At 39.9% G+C, this 21,695-nt stretch overlaps 1 protein-coding gene across 5 annotated transcripts in view; it reads left to right on the forward strand.

Annotated features, from left to right (window-relative positions):
• The window catches only part of Mettl4 (methyltransferase like 4), a 58,146-nt gene that overhangs the window by 10,730 nt on the left and 25,721 nt on the right, over positions 1 to 21,695 (forward strand). For all 5 annotated transcript variants that reach the window (XR_004943608.1, XM_036173572.1, XM_036173571.1 and 2 more), the window contains 4 exons: positions 10,334 to 10,403; positions 16,200 to 16,374; positions 18,104 to 18,210; positions 18,678 to 18,769. Coding sequence is in view for 4 of the 5 variants with exons in the window: in XM_036173572.1 (XP_036029465.1) it covers positions 10,334 to 10,403; positions 16,200 to 16,374; positions 18,104 to 18,210; positions 18,678 to 18,769 (444 nt within the window). In the remaining variant the exon portion in view is untranslated. The remainder of the gene's footprint in view (positions 1 to 10,333; positions 10,404 to 16,199; positions 16,375 to 18,103; positions 18,211 to 18,677; positions 18,770 to 21,695) is intronic.

The following is a 21,695-nucleotide window of genomic DNA, read 5'->3' on the forward strand; positions in this document are numbered from 1 at the left end:
GAGGATTAAGTGCTATAATTGTATCAGGCTTTTAACTCAGTGATACATGTTGCTAATAAATTATAATGTATCCTAAGGAATGTGGTATGTAAGAGGTGGTAATGTAATCAAGTTGAATTTAATCTGTTATTTGGATATTTTATAGCAGCATTTTAAGTTATAAGCAACTGCAATATACTTTGCTATTGAAAAGCTTTTAATCACTGGCAATCTACCTTATACCTGGGTGGTTATCCATTGATAGTGTCTGTCATAAATTCTTCAGAGTAGGTGATAGGGATGAGTTACTGAGAATGTCGTTTCCATTCTCTTTTTATCTTTTACATTAATGCTTTAAAAACAACCACTTCCTTATTTTATTTATTGTATTAGTGTAGTTGGAATTTTGGGCTGCCAACTAGCTCCCAATTAAAGACATGGAGACTTATTATTAATTATGAATACTTAACCTTAGCTTAGGCTTGTTCCACTAGCTCTTATGACTTAATTTAACCTGTTACTCTTCGTCTATGTTTTGCCTCAGGGCTTTTTACCTTTCTTTCATTCTGTTTGTCCTACTTTTCTTTTTCCTCTGTGTCTGTCTGTCTAGCCCCTGGCGTTTCCTTGGCATCTCTTTCTCTTTCTTCCTTTCCAAGCCTAAATTCCTCCTCTTGTTTACTCTCCCTGCCAGGAAGTCCTGCCTGTACCTGCTCCCTTTGGCCATTCAGCTTTTTATTAGATTAATTAGGTGCCTTAGGCAGGCAAGTTAAAACAGCAACACATCTTTATATAATTAATCAAATGCAACACATCTTTACATAGTTAAACAAATGCAATACATCTTTACATAGTTAAACAAATATTCTGCAACAATTATGTGGGGCTTTTTTTAGATTATAATATAATAACATCATTTTTCCTTTCCCTTTCCTCCCTCCAAACTCTCTCATATATGCCTCTTTGTTCTCTTTCAAATTCATGGATTTTTAATTGTTATTACATGCATATATGTATGTAACCTGCTCAGTCTGTATAATGTTACTTGTATGTATGTTTCCAGGGTTATAATTAGGTTCAAGGGAGATAAATACACAGGGAGAAAGGAGGGTAAAATAATAGTAAGGATATCTGAAAAAGTCATAAGGAATCCTACTGTTAATTATCTCCCTAAAAAGTATAACACACACACACACACACACACACACACACACACACACACACACACAATTTAACTTAGTATAATGTTATTTGTATATATTTTCAGGGCTAACCATTTGGTATTGGATAACCAATTGGTGTGTTCTTCCTTCAGTAAGACTGTTTCTTCAACTCACAGCATTCGTGAGTTGCCTATAGCTTTGTGTAGGGCTGACTGGCCCCTTGTCCCCTTTATCATGCCTGTTGTCCTCGTTCAGCTCATATTTAAGCAGTCATGTTAATGAGACTTTATAGGTGTAGCTTCTGGCATTCCTAGGATACACAGTTTCACAGCAAACTCCATGATCCTCTGGCTCTTACAATCTATGTGTTTCCTCTTCTACAATGTTTCCTGAGCTTTAGGTATGGGAGTTGTTTTGTAGACATATCCCATTGGGCCTGGGCTCCATCACTCTGCATTTTGATTGGTTGTAGTTTTCTGTAATGGTCTCCATCTGTTGCAAAGAGAAGTTTCCTTGATGGGGAATGAGGACTACATCTATATATAGGTATAAGGACAACTATTTAGAGTGTAGTTAGGGATTATGCTGATCTAGTAAAGTGACAGTTATAGGTTCTCCTCCAAGATCCATCACTCCACTAGTCCTGGGTAGTTGGCTGGGTTTCCTCTATGATTCCCTCTTGAGTGAGTCTGAAGTCCAATTAGAGAGCTGTTGGTTACCACCAAGGTCTGCATGCCACTGCTACACCCTCAGTGCTATTGTTCCTTGCTGGTCACTGTTGTGGTTCATAGGCATCATAGCTGGATGGGACTGTTGGTTGCTTCCCGACTTTGCAAGCTTGCATGGCACCTTCTGGTTCCATGAAAGCTAATCCTCAAGGAGGAAGCTTTCAGGTCAGTTCCAGCTTAGGAGCCTCTGATCCCTGTGTCTGAAGTGAATGGGATCTTCAGCAATAGGGGCTTACCTTCCATCTCTGGGAGACAACCAAGGTCAATAGCAATAGTCTAATGTTCTGAGACAGCTTTATCAACAACCCAGAAGAGGGCTGCTTCTCATGACTGGTCTGTAGGCTTTTGTTAGATGGTCTTTGGGTATTGGAGGAAGCATTATCATCCTAGATGGGAAAATTTCATTTAAGCTGTATATGTATATTTATATATATTTATGTGTATTATACTTTTTTAGGTAGATAGTTAATGGTATGATTCTTCATGACTTTTCAAACATCCTTACTGTTATTTTATCCCCCCCTGTCTGCTTCCTTATGTATTTATCTCCCTCCAACCACCAAATTAGAGCCCTCCCATTTCCGCCTTTCCTCCACCAGATCACTTGTGCTATTCCCTCTTTGCTGCTCCCATGACCACATACCCTAGCAATGGTCCCATTTTGTTTTCCTGGTTTCTGCAGTTATTCCAAGATATTTGTTTCCAAGTGGTTTTCAGTTGGAGATTGTTGTGGGTTAGGGATGGGGGAGTGTGTCCATCAGCTGAAGGACCCCATCTGGTGCAGACTGTGCAAGTCCTGTGCATGCTGCCTCAGTCTCTTGTGAGTTCATATGTGGGTGGATCTGTTGATTTAGAGGGCCTTCTTTTATTGGCATCCTTCACTTTCTCTGGCTTTTGCACTCTTTCCTCTTCCATTTCCACAGAGTTCCCTGAGTCCTAAGGGGAGGGATTTCATGAAGACATCCTGTTTAGGGCTGAATGTTCCAAGGTCTCTCACTCTCTGCATATTGTCTGGCTGTGAGTTTTGCCTTCAGTTTGTGGAGCGCACCCTATAGTCTGGGCAACAGCCTGGGTTGTCTGAGGGTTCCCATGATAACCCTTTGGCCAACAACTCAATTAGGTATAACCCATTCCTGGTACTGGAAATTTCATTTGGTGACATTTGGCTCTGTCCCCCCTTCCCCTTTATTTGGCGATTTCAGTTAGATTGCCTTCGTATATGTATGTATTTTAGAAGCTTCTACTGTATTATTTCCCATACTGCTGCTCAAATGGCCTTTAATTTTAGCTTTAGTTTCTCCCTGTATTTTCTCCCTCATCCCCTTCTTCTCTCTTTCCCTACCTGATCCTCTCATTCCAGTCTCCCCCCCCCCCACAACCCCAATTTATAACTTTCTCTTCTATTTCCCCTCCTAGGGGAGATGCTTAACCTCTGTGATTCTACAGATTGAAGCTTGGTTACCATTGACTTAACTGCTCATGTCCACATATAAGCTAGTACATACCATTTCTGGGTCTGGGTTAACTCATTCAGGATGATTTTTTTTATTAGTTCTATTCATTAACCTGTGAATTCCATTCTTTTTAATGGCTGAGTAATATTCATTTGTGTAAATGTACCACATTTTCATTATCCATTCATCCTTTGAATATTAATTATTATTCAATTTCTGGATACTAGAGCAGCAATGAATGTGTTTGAGCAAGTGTCTCTGTAGTAGGGTAAAGCATCCTTTGGGTATATATATGCCCAAGAGTGGTATAGCTGGATCTTGAGGTAGATTAATTCCCATCTTTCTGAGGAACCACCACACTCATTTGCCTAGTGGCTGTATAGGTTTGCACTCCCACCAGCAATGGATGAGTGTTCCCCCTTATTCTATGTCGTTGCCAGCATGAGCTGTCACTTGTGGTATTGATTCTAGGCATTCTGAGAGGTATAAGATGGACTCCCAAAGCTGGTTTGATTTGCATTTCTCTAATGACTAAGAATATTGAACAGTTTTTTTTTTCTCAGCCATTTAAGATTCCTCTACTGAGAATTCTCTGTTTAGATCTATACCCCATTTTTTTTAATTGAGTCATTTGTTTTCTTGATATCTAGTCTTTTGAGTTCTTTATATATTTTATTTGAGTTTTTAATACATATTTTGGATATTAGCCTTCTATTGGATTGTAGTTGTTAAAAATCTTTTTCCGTCCTGTAAGTTGCCACCTTGTCTGAATGATGGGGTTCTTTGCCCTGCAGAAGCCTTTCATGAGACTCCATTTATGAATGTTGATCTTAGTGTCTGTGTTCATGCTGTTCTGTTCAGAAAATATTTTCCTGTGCCAGTGAGTTCAAAGCGGTTCCCTACTTTCTTTTCTGTTAGGTTCAAAGATACCTGTTTTTAGGTTGAGGTCTTTGATCAATTTGGAGTTGAGTTTTGTGCAGGATGATAAGTGTGGATCTATTTGGGATCCTCTATATACAACCATCCAGCTTAACCACTACCATTTGTTGAAGATGTTGTCTTTTTTCCAGTGTGTATTTCTGGTTTCTTTGTCAAAAATCAGATGTCCCTAGGTGTGTGGATTTATGTCTGGATCTTCAATTTGATTCAATTTATCAGTGTGTGTGTATGTGTGTGTGTGTGTGTGTGTGTGTGTGTGTGTGTGTGTGTGTGTGTTTCCATATGAAGCTATGAAGCTGGAAATTTTCCTTTCAAGATCCATGAAGAATTGTGTTAGAATTTTGATGGGGTTGCATTGAATCTGTGGATTGCTTTTGGTAGGATGGCCATTTTTACTATGCTATTCTTACTGGTCCATGAGCATGGAAGATCTTTCTTTCTTTCTTCAGTGTCTTAAATTTTTTTTTTAAATTTTTTTTTTAGAGCAGAGTGTCTCAGTAGCTATGGAACCAGTCCTGGAACTTGCTCTGTAGAGCAGATTGGCCTCAAAGTCATAGAGATCCACTTGCCTCTGCCTCCCAAGTCCTGGGATTAAAGGCGTGCACTACCATCACCCGCCAGTGTCATAACATTTTTATCTTACAAGTCTTTCTCTTGCTTGGTTAGTTATCCCAAGATACTTTCTATTATTTGAGGCTATTTTGAAAGGTGTTGCTTCCCTGATTTCTTTCTCAGACCATTTGTCATTTGTATACAGACAGGCATTTGATTTTTGAAAGTTAATTATGTATCTAGTTACTTTTCTGAAAGTGTTTATCATCTGTAGGAGTTTCCCAGTTTTTAGGGTCAGTTATGTATACTATTGTATCATCTGCAAATAAAGATACTTAGATTTCTTCTTTTTCAATTTTTATTCCCTTGTTAGTTGTTTTATTGCGCTAGCTAGAACTTCAAGTACTATATTGAATAGGTATAGAGTGGACAACCTTGTCTTGTTCCTGAGTTTGGCGGAACTGCTTTGAGTTTCTCTTCACTGAAGTTGATGTTAGCTATGGGCTTGCTATTAACTGCCCTTATCAGGTTGAGGTATGTCCCTTTTATCCTTAATCTCTCCAAAACTTTTATCATGATGAGTGTTGGATTTTGTCAAAGGCCTTTTCTGTATCTAATGAGATGATCATGACATTTTTTGTCTTTCAGAGTTTTTTTTGTTTTGTTTTGGTTTTTTTGGTAGATACATTTTCTAAATTTGGAATGTTGAACTATCCCTGCATCTCTGGGGTGATGCTTACTTGGTCATGGTAGATGATCTTTTTAATTTGTTTTTGGATTCAGTTTGCTAGCATTTTATTGAGAATTTTTGCATCTGTGTTCCTAAGGGAAATTTTGGTCTGTAATTCTTTCTTTCTTTCTTTCTTTCTTTCTCTCTTTCTTTCTTTTTTTTTTTTTTTAGGTTTTTGAGACAGGGTCTCTGTGTAGTTTTGGTATCTATACTGGATCTTGCTCTGTAGACCAGGCTGGTCTCAAACTCACAGAGATCTGCCTGGCTCTGCTTCCCGAGTGCTGGGATTAAAGGTATGTACCACTGTTGCCTGGTGTGGTCTGTGATTCTTTGTTGAGTCTTTATGTGGTTTAGGTATCAGGATAACTGTGTCCTCTTTAAATGAATTGGGCAACTTCCTTCTATTTTTATTTTGTAGAATAATTTGAGGAATATTGGCTTTAACTTTTCTTTGAAAGTTTAGTAGATTTTTGTGTTAAAACAAACCAAAAATAAAAACCTTGGGTTTTAAAAAAAATTTATTGATAGACTTTTAATGACTGCTTTTATTTCACTAGGGGTTATAGGTCTATTTAAATTGTTTATCTAATCTTGATTTAACTCTGGTAAGTGGTATGTATAGAGAAAATTATCCATTTCTTTTAGATTTTCCAATTTTATGGAGCACAGGGTTCTAAAGTATGTCCTTATTCTCTGGATTGTAGCCTGAAGGTTTCTTGGGTTCTGCCAAGCTCCCACAGTCCCATGGCCCGCTTATAAAATAATCACTTAGAAGCTTATATTAATTATAACTGCTTGACCATTAGCTCAGGCTTATTACTTACTAGCTCTTACACTTAAATTAACCCATAAGTCTTATCAATGTCTAGCCATGTGGCTTGGTTCCTTTTCTCAGTTCTGCCTTGTCATCTTGCTTTCTCTGTGTCTGGCTGGTAACTCCTGACTCAGCCCTTCCTCTTCCCAGAATTCTCGTCTGCTTGCCCTGCCTATACTTCCTGCCTGGCTACTGGCCAGTCAGCATTTTATTTATCAATCAATCAGAGCAACACATTCACAGCATACAGAGCCTCCCATAGCACTGGATTCCCTCAGTATCTGTTGTTATGTCCCTCTTTTCATTTCTAATTTTGTTTATTTGGATATCTCACTCTACCTTTTAGTTAATTTAGATAAAGGTTTGTCAATCTTATTGATTTTCTCAAAATCCTAACTCTTTGTTTCATTGATTATTGTAATTTTGTTTTATTTTATTGATTTCATCCTTGAGTTTGATTATTTCTTGCTATCTACTCATTTTGAGTGTGATTTTTTTCTTTTTGTTATGAGCCTTCAGGTGTGCTGTTAAATTACTAGAATAAGACTTCTTCAATTTTTTTTTTTTTTTTAAATGTAGGCACTTAGTGCTGTGAACTTGCCTCTTAGAACTGTCTTCCTTGTGTCCCATAAATCTGGGTATGTTGTGTTTCATTCTCTTTCAGTTCTAAAAAGTTTTTAATTTCCTTCTTATTTCTGTCTTGACCCATTTTTCCATTCAGTAGTGAGTTCAGTTTCCATGAGTCTATAAACTTTATGTTTAATTCTATCATTGATATTTGGCTTTAATCCATGGTCGTCAGATAGGATGCATGATGTTGTTTCAATTTTCTTGTATCTTTGAAGACTTGCCTTGTGTCTGAATATTTGGTCAGTTTTGGAGAATGTTCCATGAGGTGCTGAGAAGAGGGTGTATCCTTTTGTGTTTGTGAAATGTTCTGTAAATATCTGTTAGGTCCATTTTGTTTATGATATCAGTTAGCTCCACCATTTCTCTGTTTAGTTTTTGTCTGTGACCTATCTGTTGGTGAGAGTGGGTTATTGAAATCACCAACAAAAATGTGTGAGGGTCAATATGTGATTTAAGCTATAGTAGTGTTTCTTTATGAACTTGGGTGCCATTGTATATATGCACAGATGTTTAGAATTGCAATGTCCTCTTGGTGATTTTTCCTTTGATGAATATGTAGTATCCTTGATCTCTTCTAATTAGTCTTGGTTTGAAGGTTATTTTGTCAGATATGAAAATGGCTACTGCTTACTTCTTGGGTCCATTTGCTTGGGATATCTTTTTCTATTCTTTTAACTTGAGGTCTTGTCTATCCTTGATGTTAAGGTGTGTTTCTTGGATGCAGCAGAAGTATGGATCCTGTTTTTGCATCTATCTGTTAATCTGTGTCTTTTTATTGGGAAATTGAGACCACCAATGTTGAGAGATATCAATGAGCAGTGTTTGTTGATTCCTGTTATTTTGTTGTTGTTGTTGTTGTGGTGGTGGTGGTGGTGGTGGTGGTAGTAGTGTGTGTGTTTTCCCTGTTTGGATTTGCTAGTTTGGGATTATTTATTTCTTGTGTTTTCTTTGGTGTGGTGGGCCTCTTTAGGTTGATTTTTTTCCTTGTTAGCGCCTTCTGTAGGGCTAGATTTATAGATAGATATTGCTTAAATTTGGTTTTATAATGAGATGTCTTATTTTGTCCATCTAACATTATTGAAAGTTTTTCTGGGTATAGTAGTGTGGGGATGGCATATGTGGTCTCTTAAGCTTCTGTGGAACATCTCTCCAGCCCTTTCTGGCTTTTAGAGTCTCCATTGAGAAGTTGGGTATCATTTTAATAGGTCTGCATTTATATGTTACTTGGTCTTATTTCCTTGAAGCTTTTAATATTCTTTGTTCTGTAGTGTTTTGACTAGTTTGTGGCTAGGGGACTTTTTTTTTTTTTTTCTCCAGAGCTGAGGACTGAACCCAGAGCCTTGCGATTGCTAGGCAAGCACTCTACCACTGGGCTAAATCCCCAGCCCCGGACTTTCTTTAGTGTTAGGTTTTGAATGGTTTTATTTATTTCCTTCTGCTTTAAGGGCTTTGTTTGTTTATTTGTTTCTTCTTTAAGGACCTCTAGCATCTTCATTAAGGCTGTTTTAATGTCTTTTACATGTGCTTCATCTATGTTGGAAGATTCAGGACCTGCTAGACATACTGTCCTGACCGTTATTGATTGTGTTTTTACTCTGGATTCTAGGCATCTGGGATTGGGAAGATTCTAATTCTAGGTGCTGATGCTTCGTCTTGTTTTTATTGGGTGGGTGTATTGATCCTTGGGTTCTGTCCCCTCCTCCTTTTCTTAGGAGACTGTGGTATCTGTGTGTTGCCTGGTAGGGAATTCTTCTCAGATTGGATCCTAGAACTGCAATGGATAGGATCCCAATATTGGGAGCTGACACTTAGGAATGGGGATGGACTTGGAGAGTCCTGAAGGGGTCCACAGGAGGGAGGAAAGTGTGGTGTTTCACCAGGATCTGCTTAGTCCCCGAGAATGGTAGCAAAGACTGGGGAGAGGCCATGACAGGTGGTCTGCTACAGAGCTGGGGCGAGTCTGGGCTGGATTTGGAGGGAGGAAGGAGAGTGTGGCAGACTTAGTTTGGTAATCCTCTCGCCAGAAATAGATGATCTAAATTATTGATGAGGAAACACCAAACCCAAGTTAGGGACACCTGAAACAATCTGAAATAGGAGATGTGGGAACTAAAAGCAAAATGTGATTCTGATTTTGGCCTGGGCGGGCGGGGGGGGGGGGGGGGAGAAAAAAAAAGAAGAAAAGAAAAAACTGGAGAAGTTTTCTTTTTCTTATGGTTACCATATCAGCTGTAAAACTGAAATTTCAAAATAAAAAGTTAAAAAAGAGAGAGTTAAAAAGTACATAGTGTCAGGTCAGGAGGACTGTAAATGAGACTGCCAGACTTGTAAGTGATAAGTGGAGGCCTCCCGAAGGCCTCCCTGCCATCGCAACAAACTGAATCAGGAAAAGCCCAACTTTAATGGGTAAAGCGCTCTCGGGTGATTCCCTGGCCCCACAGAGAGGAGACAGGGACTCAAGACTGGAGGAACCCTGAGTCTGTTTTCTGGGATGCCCCTGTGGGAGTCGTCCTGGGCCTCTCTAGGGGAGGAGCTGTGTTCAGCAGGCTTTGAAGGAGTGAGTTTGGGGAAAGAGATGGGGAAGGGCACCGAGGTGGATCTTCTACCAGACTCCTTCCAAACAGTAAGGGCATTTTCAAGTTCTTAGTACCCAGCTCAGTGAACTGTAACCATCCGTAGATGGCTCTGCAAAAGTCAGTGTGCAGAATTACAATTGCTATTGTCTCAAAGGTCTAGAGTGACAGTAGCTGAATAAATGCCATAAACTCTTTTGCTGTATTCCATTGTATTTGTGTCTATAATGAAAGTCCTTCCTTGGGCTGGGGCCATAACTCAGTTATACAGCTTGCTGAACATGCCCTAGGTCCTGGGTTCAAAAAAATAGTACTTTACTTTTGAAATGTATTGATTTCTTATTATCATTGTGTATGTCTGTGACATGTGTAGGTCAGAGGACAGTTTTGTGGACTCCTCTCTTTCACTCTTACATGGGTTTGAGATCCAGCCCAGATCAGCAGGTTTGGTGGCCTTTACCTGCAGAACACTTGCTGGTCCCTTTTTGAAATTTTTTGTCTTAATTTCATTTTTAGTCACGTGTGTTTGTGTGTATATATGTGCGTGTTTATGTGTGTGTGTATGTGTGTGTGTGTGTGTGTGTGTGTGTGTGTGTGTGTGCATGTGTGTGTGTGTTTTACTTGTTTAGTTTTTATCTTTGAAGGGTTCTGGGGATTCAGTTCAGAGCTCGCTATGGGAGTGTGGGCTCCATGGCTTCCCCTCAGTCCCAGGGTTTTGCTCTTAAACCCAGCACATACAGAGGATGTTTTTTGAAATTGTGCCTTTGATTTCAGATGGTAAGACATTTGATGTTATTGTGATTGATCCACCATGGGAGAACAAATCCGTTAAAAGAAGTAACAGGTGAGTGGGAACGACTTATCTACTACATTGCATCCTGGAAACCGCAGTCCTTTGTGAATTTTAGTTTACTATACTATAAACAGGAAAGCTACTAACAATGCTTTCATCAAAAAATTGATTTCCTTAATTCTAGATACTTGAACTAGAGCTGATATATCTGTGAAACAGTGTCTACAGCTGTTGCTGAGTCCTGAACCATTCAAGGTTTTCTCAGCAACACTAAGGCCATCCTTTGGCCTTCTTCCCCATCCTGTTTGGAAACTCAGACACGTGCCACTCCTGTAGTTTATAGTAATGTGCAGGGAGTAAATCCTCTAGTTAACAGATTATTTGTATGTTTAGTTCATGTCATCTCATAGGGTAAGCTCAGTTAGAGGCTGGCAGGGTGTTTACCTTTACTAACATCTTTATCACTTGAAGAAAGAAACTTTCCCTTGTACTTCCGATGAAGGCTTTTAGTTTCTTCTCACCTTCAGTGTGCCAGATATAACAGTTCTTGTTTTGTTATAAACTTAGACTGAAGTTCTTCCTCTCAACACTTATCATTAGCTTTTGTAGGTGGAGACCTTCTCTCCAGCCCCTGCCCAAGCCCTGATAGTCCAACAACCCACTTCTAAAATAAACACACAGATGTTTATATTATTTAAACTGCTTGGCCATTAGCTCAGGCCTATCATTGTCTAGCTCTTACTCTTATATTTAGCCCATTTGTATTAATCTATACTTTGCCACGTGGCTCTTGACTTACCATTACCTTACATCTTCCTTGTCATGGCAGCGGCTGGCAGTATCTTTCCACCCCAGCGTTCACTTCCCAGAATTCTCCTCCTCCTTGTCCCACCTACCCTATCCTTCCTACCTGGCTACTGGCCAATCAGCACTTTATTTATTTTAACCAGTCAGAGCAATACATTTGACATACAGAACATCCCACAGCAAGCTTTCTTTTGGATTTTTGTTTATAAGGTGTGTGATAATTTTCTTTTTAAGTTGTAAGAGTTGTGCAAAGAGTCATGTATCTATTCTGGAGTGTATAGTGTCTATGTTTGTAAGTGTATCTATACCTGTATCTCTAAATATGTCTATATATTTTTTGGAACCACTTGAAAATGAAATAAGAGAAAGTTACTCTTAAAAATTTGAAGTGTATTTGAAAAAAAAAAAGAGGTGCTCTTACATCATCATAATGCAGTTATCAAGTAGATAACTAATGTTAATATAAAATTCCTATGGACACATTGGTGTCATCTGTGACTTTATTCAGATTTTACCAGTTGTTCCTGAAAGCCTTTGTAGCACACTGAAACTGTAGATCATGCTCTACACTGAGATATGTGCCTTCAGTTTCCTGTGACTCCTCATAACTATGACTGAAACAACATTTAGTAAGTTTTGTGAAATATTTTGACAGATTGTTGAGTCTGAGGTCATTTTAGAGAATTATAGTTGGTTTTGAAAGTGGGGTCAGTTGTAAAGACTGTGCCTTCAAACTCTGTAGTTTGACTAGTTCTTGGACACTTACCTGGGTATAAAGTTGCTGTGCCTTGTGATGAGTCCATTCTTAAAAATTTGAGGCACCACCAAACAATTTTCCATGGTGGCTGTATCGCTTTACATCTCTACCAATAATGCATATGACATTTTCTCATCTTTACCAATATTTGTTATTTGTAATCTCAAATGATAACTATGTTACTATGAAGTATCACATTGTGGTTTTGATCTGCACTTCTCTAAAGATGAACCATACCTAACAGTTTTTCATGTTCTTATTAGTTCTTTTGTGTTCTATAGAAAAGCTTCTATGTATATTTTAAGGTTGCATCTTTAAATTTGTTGATTTGTAAGAGGTCTTTGTATATTTTAGATATTAGATTCTTACCAGATACACGATTAGCAAATATTTTTCTTCAACCTTTTTGTTGGTTTCCTTTCTTCAGAATTATATAAAGCATGCAATTTGATTTTGTTGTCATTTTATTTTGTTTTTCGAGACAGGGAGACAGGGAGACAGGGAGACAGGGAGACAGGGAGACAGGGAGACAGGGAGACAGGGTTTCTGTAGCTGGAGACCTACTCTCCAGCCCCCGCCAAGCCCTGTCAGCCCGACAGCCCACGTATAAAATAAACACACAGACACTTAAATTATTTAAACTGCTTGGCCATTAGCTCAGGCCTACCATCGTCTAGCTCTTACTCTTATATTCAGCCCATTTCTATTAATCTATATTTTGCCACGTGGCTCGTGGCTTACCGGTACCTTACATCTCACTTGTCATGGCAGCGGCTGGTAGTGTATCTCTGCCTCAGCCTTCCACTTCCCCTAATTCTCTTCTCTGCTTGTCCCGCCTATACTTCCTGCTGGCTACTGGCCAATCAGTGTTTTATTTAATAACCAATCAGAGCAGCGCATTTGACATACAGAACATCCCACAGCAGGTTTCTTTGAGTAGCCTTGGCTGTCCTAGAACTCACTCTGTAGACCAGGCTGACCTTGAACTCACAGAGAGCCTCCTGCTTCTGCCTCCCCAGTGCTGGGATTAAAGGCATGCACCATCACTGCCCAGCACTTTGTTAATTTTTTAATGTTGCTTAAGCTTTTAGTGTTTTATTTAGGAATTTTTTTTGCCGGCCTAGGCATGGTGGTACATACCTTAATCCTAGCACTTGGGAGGCAGAGGTAGGCAGATCTCTGTGATTTGAGGCCAGCCTGGTAAGTGAGACCCTGTCTTAGAAAAACCAAAAAATTTTTTCTTTTGACACAACACAAAGTCATAAGACACTTTAAGGGAGGAGGGTAGAGGAGGTAATAGAACACATATGATATGAAAGTTGGAAACAGGAGACCACTAGGGGTGGGAGGATACGAGTGGGGGCAGGGAGATGAGGGAAGGAGTACAGAAGATGGATCAACTAAAACTTAGCGTGTGAAAGTCCTACAAGAAATCCGAAGATGTACAAGTATGTATGTCACCTTGGAAAAGTAGGTGCTTTTGCTTAGTTATCCTCGTAAGGCATAAGGATGCATCCTTTGGAATTTGCTCAGTGATTTCTGTGAGTTTAGAGGTACCAGAGAGAGTGAGTATTTCCTCACCTCCAAACACTCCTTCCAGATAAGTTAAAGGCAGTCGGGAATCCATAGCTATTGAAAAATGTCACTGCAGAGGTTTCACTTGGTACTTTTTCTACTGTGACAAGATGGTCTCTGAAAACCGTCCCTGTGAGAATGGGGAGGCTAGGGTTCTGGGAGGGTGACGGTCTGGATTGCACGAGCCAGGGTGCTTGCAATCTCAGTCCTTTTCCTCGTGTAAATCCTTTCACCAAGTTTATCTGCCTAAGAAAAGTTTGCCAGCTATTCCCGACCCTTTACTGTAATGTTGCTTTACGTCAGAACCGGATGCGGGTGCCTGCCCCTAGGGAGACTCCGCGTCTTTTTCTGAGTGAGTAGACTTGTACAAGTTTCTTTGGCATTGACAGAGGAATGAAACAAAGGAGAGACGTAGGTCCATGGCATCCCTAGCCTGGTTAGCCCTGGGAGGAAACTGACAAAACCCTTGACAGAAGCATCCTAAGGAAGGAAAGGTATGCTTTGGGCTCATGCTTTTAGAAATCTCGGTCCATCCCATTAGGAAAGGCACGGCCCCTGTTCACAGGTGCAGGAGCGTGCAGCAGCAGACAGGAAGTAGAGAGCACTGGATGGCAGCCAGCGGTGGGCGTAACCTTCGAAGACCTCCACCCCAGAGAGCACTGGATGGCAGCCAGCGGTGGGCGTAACCTTCGAAGATCTCCACCCCTCCTAGTGAGCTACTGCAAGCTAGCAGTCTGCACCCCTACGGCTAGCTAGTCTCCAGAACAGCACTGCAATCCAGACGGAACACGCCACACACGAGCCAATGGGAGACATTCCAGGCTAAAATAATACTTGGGCCTGCAAGATGGCTCACTGGGAAAACACACCCACTGCCAAGCCTGATGACCCGAGTTCAGTCCCTGGAATTCACATGATGGAAGGAAAGAACTGACTCCCTCAATTGTTCTCTGACCTCCACACACCCTACCCCAGACACACACCAGTACAAACAAACAAATAAAATCTGAAAAACCCCTCTCCTTCCTCCTTCCTCCTTTTTCTTTTCCCTTGTCCCCATCTCTCCTCATCCTCTCCTTTGCTTTTTAAATTGCATAACCCAAGCATGATGATGAAGTACCAGAGAGGATAGAAATGCAGAAGTAATAATTGATACTGCAGGGTGTTGGAATCTAGGAACGAGAAGACAGTTGGAAGGATGAACTTCAGTAGACACTGTCATGCACTTCCCCAAAGCAAACGTGTTGAAGTAGATAAATAAAGTATATAAAGGAAGGAGGAAGGAGATAGTGTGGTAGTTGAGAGACTTGGTGGCTTTTATTGTAACTAAAGTATGAGATAACTTCATATGCCAAGGGAAATAATGGACAAAAGGAGCTGAGAGTGGTAACCATGAGGAAATAAAAGAATCCATGACTGGTTTGAGAACTTGAGAAAAGACTGGAATCTTCAGCAGTCTAATTCTTTTACTCTGCATTTTCCTTGACCTCATTTATCTGTATGAAGAAGTTGAATTGCATTGTGACATTGGCTATGTGTGCATGGGCATACTTCAGTGGTGGAGTGTGTGCTCTGCATGCACAGGGCCCTAGGTTCAGTCCTTATTATGTGCATGTATATGCACATGCATACCTCCACATGTGTGCACAATGACAAGGCCTTAGTTATGTCATTGGAATGGGTTGTTGGAGGGTAAGTGCATGTATTGTTTGTATAGGTGAATTAACACTTGTGTGCACATTATGAGCTGTACTTTGAAGTTGCCCAGGATAGTGTCAAGGTTTTCCTTGTTGAGATAGAGGGATCTCAGAGCTTCAGCACACTCAATGTTGAGAGTGAAGACAAAATGTGTTAAGTGAGGAAGGTTGGGGCTAGTGTGGCTAGATAATGCTGAAAGAGAAGGGAGGTTTTGCAAATGTTGATAGAGTCTAGAAGCAATAATGGGGACACTAGAATACCGACTCGGCATCTCCAGTTGTATGTGGAGTGTTGGAGAAAGTGTCATATTTGTTTGAATATTTGTAGAGCAAGTAATGTTCTAGCAAACAAGTTTCCTTTGTACTATTAGTGGCCAGGAGGCAGAAGACACTGGGTCTTTAAAATGAGAGCATGTGGACTTGAGGGAGAACGGGAAGACAGGAGCAGGGTGGTAGATGGGCTTGAAGCTGTATTGGGAAGGTGAGGTTGGGCAAGGTGATAGGAGATCTAGGGTCAGCAGTGTGTGCAAGACTTAGGTTTACAGTGGGGCACAGCACCTCACTAAAGTCAGCTGGCTTTTGCATCACTGGGCTAACGGCCATTGCTTATTGTACCAAGCAATGTCACCATTTGGGTTACTAGTTTCAAGGCTCACTCTGATGGGGCTCCTGTGAAACACACGATGATGGAATGCAGTCAATATTTGTTTAAGTCTGAATGAGAGAAAAAGCATATTACTTGTGGGAAAATTACCAAAATGTAAGTCATTTGAAAGTAATTCAAAAAATAAAAAACATATGGCTTGGCAATGAAAAACTAGTGAAACAGAAAAACTGGTGCATGTGGAAGTGCGAGCAAATCCACCAGGGGTCAGTGTGACTCCATACTTGCCACGCAGGAGTGGCTCCTGGAACTTGGTACTTGTGGGGTTGGTGCCCTGCAGCTCTTTTCCTGCTTCTATTTCTTTCTTGAAGTTAATTTTATCATTTTTTTCCCCCTGTTCATTTTAGGTACAGTTGTTTATCACCACAGCAGATAAAGCAAATGCCTGTTCCTAAGCTGGCTGCTGCCGACTGTCTGGTTGTTACATGGGTGACCAACAGGCAGAAGCACCTGTGTTTTGTGAAGGAGGAACTCTATCCTTCATGGTCTGTGGAAGTCGTTGCAGAATGGTATTGGGTAAAAGTGAGTTCAGAAGTTAGCTCATTTGTTAACACAGTGTCACATACTGCTCACGGGAAGACACCGGCTGTTCTCGCGGCATCCACATCCCTGGTATCCTCATCGGGCTCTGATGAGAACTTTCTGTGCTTTGTGTCTGAATACCTATCTTCCTGTTCTCAAGGTGTTAGTCTCTTTATCCTCTGTCTCTGCAGTAGGGCCCCAAACTGCTGGAAATCAGGGAGAGGTCAGAATGAAGTTATAAAAAGCTCTAGTTGATTAAAAAATTTTTTGTGCGCTTGAGTGTGTGCACGTGCGTGTGCACCCATGTGATATCTGTAGTTTAATGAACAAGCAGGAATTTTGGGGCTGTCTTACCTTCACTGTCTTCTCCACACACCAACAGTTTCATTGCCCTTTGCATTACCCATCTCTATCCCCTGTTTGTGTGGATGAGAGCAGAGAAAGGCCACTGTAGAGTATATGAGAAGATTCAGGAACCAAGAACCTTTTGTTCTCTCTCTCTCTCTTTTTTTTCCAGAGCTGAGGATGGAACCCAGGGTCTTGTGCTTGCTAGGCAAGCGCTCTATCACTGAACTAAATCCCCAACCCCTTGTTTTCTTTTTTTGTTGTTGTTTGCTTTTTCCCCTTTGAGACAGGGTCTCCTGTAATCCACACTGCCTTGAACTTGCTATGTAGATGAGACTGACCTTGAACCTATGTAATCATGTTTAGCTACCTTCTAGGCTCTCAGTCTCTGTTTTATTTTAGTTTGTAGATAGAATCCTGCTTAGTTGTCATCCTGGAATTTATAGTGCCAAGAGCCAGTCTCTGCACCAGGTCTTTTCTACGCCATTACCTCCCCACTTTCTTTCCTTACTAAATTGTGACTCTGGCGGTCTGCCATCTCAACTATAGGAGGCTTTATTTGTAACTACTTAGTCACGTGGTTAGTGATCAGTGAATGTTATTTGAGTGAATTAATGACTGAATTAACAACGGCCTGGTTTCCTGGAACAAGTGATCGTAAAAAAGTAGACATTGTTTTATGTGTGAGATGATAATCCAATATATTTAAAATATCCATATTATGGGGCTGAAGAGATGGCTCAGTGGTTAAGAGCACTTCTAGAGGTCCTGAGTTCAATTCCCAGCAACCACATGGTGGCTCACAACCGTCTACAATAGAGATGTGGTGCCCTCTTCTGGTCCGCAGGCTGAACACGCACTATATACATAATAAATAGGTAAATCTTAAAAAAGAGAAAAAATTATAAAAAACAAACAAACAAAAATATCCATGTTATGTGAGTTTTAAACATTCTTTGTAGCTACATTGTCCAGTATGGTAGTCACTGTGATGTGTAGCTCTCTAGAGCTTGACTGTGCCCTTCAAATCGAGAGGTACCGACTGTTGAGTGTTACATATATGTTGGACTTGAAAGACCCACTATGGAGGAAAGAATGTCATATATTATGACACATTTTAAAATTGATTGCATGTGAAGATACTGTTTTAGACATGCTAGATTAAATGCAATTAAAATTAATTACTTTGCATTTCTTTTTTTTTAAACTTCTTTCTAATGTTACCACTGGAGAATTTAAAATTATATATGTGGTTTGCATTTTTGGCTCATATTATATTTTTTATTGGACAATCCTAGCCTGGAGGTTTAACAACTTCTCTTTTTTGCTGGAAACTGTATAATGACAGAAAAAAAAATTGCTTTCCTTGGTTCCTTCCTTTCAGATCACACATTCAGGGGAGTTTGTGTTCCCATTGGATTCTCCACACAAAAAACCTTATGAATGTCTTGTACTGGGGAGAGTTCGAGGAAAAGCTGCTTTAGCATTACGGTAAGAAAAGTGATAATAAATAAAAATTTATACTAACTTTTGTTTTATCAAGAGTATAGTAGTTAATATGAAAAATGACATTCTAAAAATGTTTGAATTTTTAAATTGATTGTTCTCATTGATTCTATCTTTGAATTTATTTATTTATTTAATTTTTTTAAAAGCTTTTTTTTTTTTTTAAAGCTTTATTTTTATTTATTATGCATACAGTGTTCTGTCTGCATGTATGCCTGCAGGCCAGAAGATGGCACCAGATCTCATTACAGATGGTTGTGAGCCACCATGTGGTTGCTGGGAACTGAACTCAGGACCTCTGGAAGAGGTGCTCTTAACCTCTCTCCAGCCCCTGAATTTATTTATTAACAGAATTAATTACTATTTAAAAGAGAAAAAATGATGCAACTGTAGCGTATAATTAACAATGAGCCTTTAAATAATAGTTTGCTCTCTTGTTCTGTTTCACTTAGGAACACAGATGTAGAAGTGCCCCCTGTTCCAGATCAGAAACTGATTGTCAGTGTACCCTGTGTTCTCCACTCACATAAGCCACCTCTGGCTGGTATGTGTCTGTAAAACAGAACTGTTAGAATTTGGGAGATATTCAAAGAAGGATTGAATTTAGTATTTAAGGTGTCTGTTGGTTTGTGTATGAGATCTTTGTTTAATTGTAGTTGGAGTTTTCCTGCCTGTCCCAGTCAGGACAAATCTCTCTTATCCGCCAGTCCCACAGTCGCTCAGACCCAACCAAGAAAGCACACAAAAACTTACATTGTTTACAAACTGTATGGCCGTGGCAGGCTGCTTGTTATCTACCTTTTCTATCTTAAATTAACCCATTTCTGTTAGTCTATACTTTGCCACATGGCTTGTGGCTTACCAGTGTCTTTACATGTTGCTTCTCATGGCGGCGGCTGGCGGTGTCTCCCCAACCTTCTACTTCCCAGAATTCTCTTCTCTCTTGTCCCGCCTATACTTCCTGCCTGGCCACTGGCCAATCAGAACTTTATTTACACAGAGCGATATCCACAGCACTTCCCCTTTTCTTTTTTTTTTTTAAGGAAGGTTTTAACTTTTACATAGTACAATTACATATAACAAAACAATTATCAAGCAAGAATTACAGTTACAATATTAAAGAAGATATCCTATCTATCTTATATTTGTGAGTCCAAGGTTTTATATCTAACTTATCTTTTATCATAACTGAAGAAATTATAACTATCTAGTCTTCAACCACATCAAAGACCTCAGAAGGATATAATATTACCTGAGAACCGGGAGAAGGATGTAAGCATTTTTCAGGAGTCTTGCAAGAGTAGACAGAGACAGCTGGCAGCCTGGAAAGCCACCTAATGCTCCTTTGTAAAGTTGGGGCATTTGTCTTCAGCCTACAGGACTAGAGTCTCTTGGTCACTTTTCTCAGTGTCCTGTAGAATGTCTGGCAGTTTTCTCTGTGAAGCAGGAACCTGAAGGACCATTTTGTCAAGCAAAGTTTAGTGGTCACCTTTCTTTGGGTCCTGTACGTCCAGTTGATCAAGCAGTCCAGGCAAGAACAGTTTCTTGCCCAAATGGCTATTTTTGCCAAGGTGAAGATAAGATATGAAGTGTCTTCAATGCCCATCCTCCTCTCTGAAGTAAATTGGTGCTGCCAGGAGCAGACATGTCTCACTGTCCAGAAAGTCTAAATTTTAAAAATATTTTAAATGCCATATTCTGAAGGTCTTTGAAGTATTTGAAGATTACCTGTCTATCTGAAATATCTCTGTGTATACCTAGAAGACTTAACTAACATGGCTACGAGTATGATTATCATAGATGACTAATTATTAATCTATTTTTAATTATCCATTATAATTTAAAGGAGCTATACAAACATTATACCTTAAACATGAGTAGAAATATGTACACAGTATAACAAAATTAACTTTAAATTTGTATCAATAGACTAAAATCTATACCAATGTAAAACATTTTAAACAAGTTGTTGCTCTTTAGAAGTAAGTTCCTTAATCTACCCTTTCATCCTATTATATCTGTATCATATCCCCTTTTCTTCCTTAGAAAGAGATCTCATTTATAATCAAACTGCTTTAAAGAAAAATATTGGTTTTTCTCTGTCCCACACCAGAGGGCTCTTCTGATTTGGGACATAAGAATCTCTTAACCTTTTCTTTTAGCAATATGTCTGGGTTTAGAGAAGGAGTGAGCCAATTTCATCTCCAAAGCCAGCTTGATAATTTTGGGAATGTGGGCGTAGTTTCTCTTACTACTTCCTGCTGGAAGGGGGCGCTGTATCTTATGGGGACACAAAGAAAATTTTAGGATTATGGAGTAGTCCATTAGGGTGAACCTCTGAGCCAGTTGCCTTGAAAGCATTCTGGATGTTGGATCATCTGGGCCATGGTGTCATCAGAGACCTTTCAGGTGGTCTTGGCTGATCAAACCTGATGTATCTTAATCTGGAATAAATCCACAACCTCTGGCTTTCTGTGGAAACAAAAGCAGAGACTCTTTTCCAAAGCAACATTTCCTTATATCCAAATTTTGAAGTCAAGGTACCTTTAAAATTTACATATTTATTTAACTCAACAGCTTTTACAATCAAATCTTTTTTTGCAGTTAAAAATCCCAAAGACAAGACAAACCAGATTCTCTGTGTAATATCCATCTTTGTAAGACTGAAACACTGCTGTGGCTGCTGGCTCCACCCACCTCAGCTTTCCAACATGGCGGTGGTACAGTTTACCACTAGCTCTGGGTCTGGAGCCATGTGCACCATCAACTATCAGAAGCAGTTCTATCAAAGCAGCTCATAGCCCAGAAACTTTTTTTTTTTTTTAACTAGCAAAGGCTAAATACACCACACAACAGAGTAAAGTGCTGCTTGTAGACTCCTTATTCCCGCCGCACTGCAGATCAGACGCACACGCCAGGAACCCGCCATAGTAGCTCAAACCAGCAGGCTGCCGCTACCTTGAGAAAGACAACTAGGAAGCTGTTTTTAGCTCCTGTTTAGAATCTTTTTTCTCAGGTTTTAGGTGGAAATTCTTGCCAACACGTTGGACGCCATTTGTAGTTAGAGTATTCCTGCCTGTCCCAGTCAGGACAAATCTCTCTTATCCGCCAGTCCCACAGTCGCTCAGACCCAACCAAGAAAGCACACAAAAACTTACATTGTTTACAAACTGTATGGCCGTGGCAGGCTGCTTGTTATCTACCTTTTCTATCTTAAATTAACCCATTTCTGTTAGTCTATACTTTGCCACATGGCTTGTGGCTTACCAGTGTCTTTACATGTTGCTTCTCATGGCGGCGGCTGGCGGTGTCTCCCCAACCTTCTACTTCCCAGAATTCTCTTCTCTCTTGTCCCGCCTATACTTCCTGCCTGGCCACTGGCCAATCAGAACTTTATTTACACAGAGCGATATCCACAGCATTTAATATTGTGAAATGCTGTAGAAAATTCATTGCAGAACTTATGAAAC

The sequence above is a fragment of the Onychomys torridus genome, chromosome 23, assembly GCF_903995425.1.
Source record: "Onychomys torridus chromosome 23, mOncTor1.1, whole genome shotgun sequence".
NCBI lineage: Eukaryota > Metazoa > Chordata > Mammalia > Rodentia > Cricetidae > Onychomys > Onychomys torridus.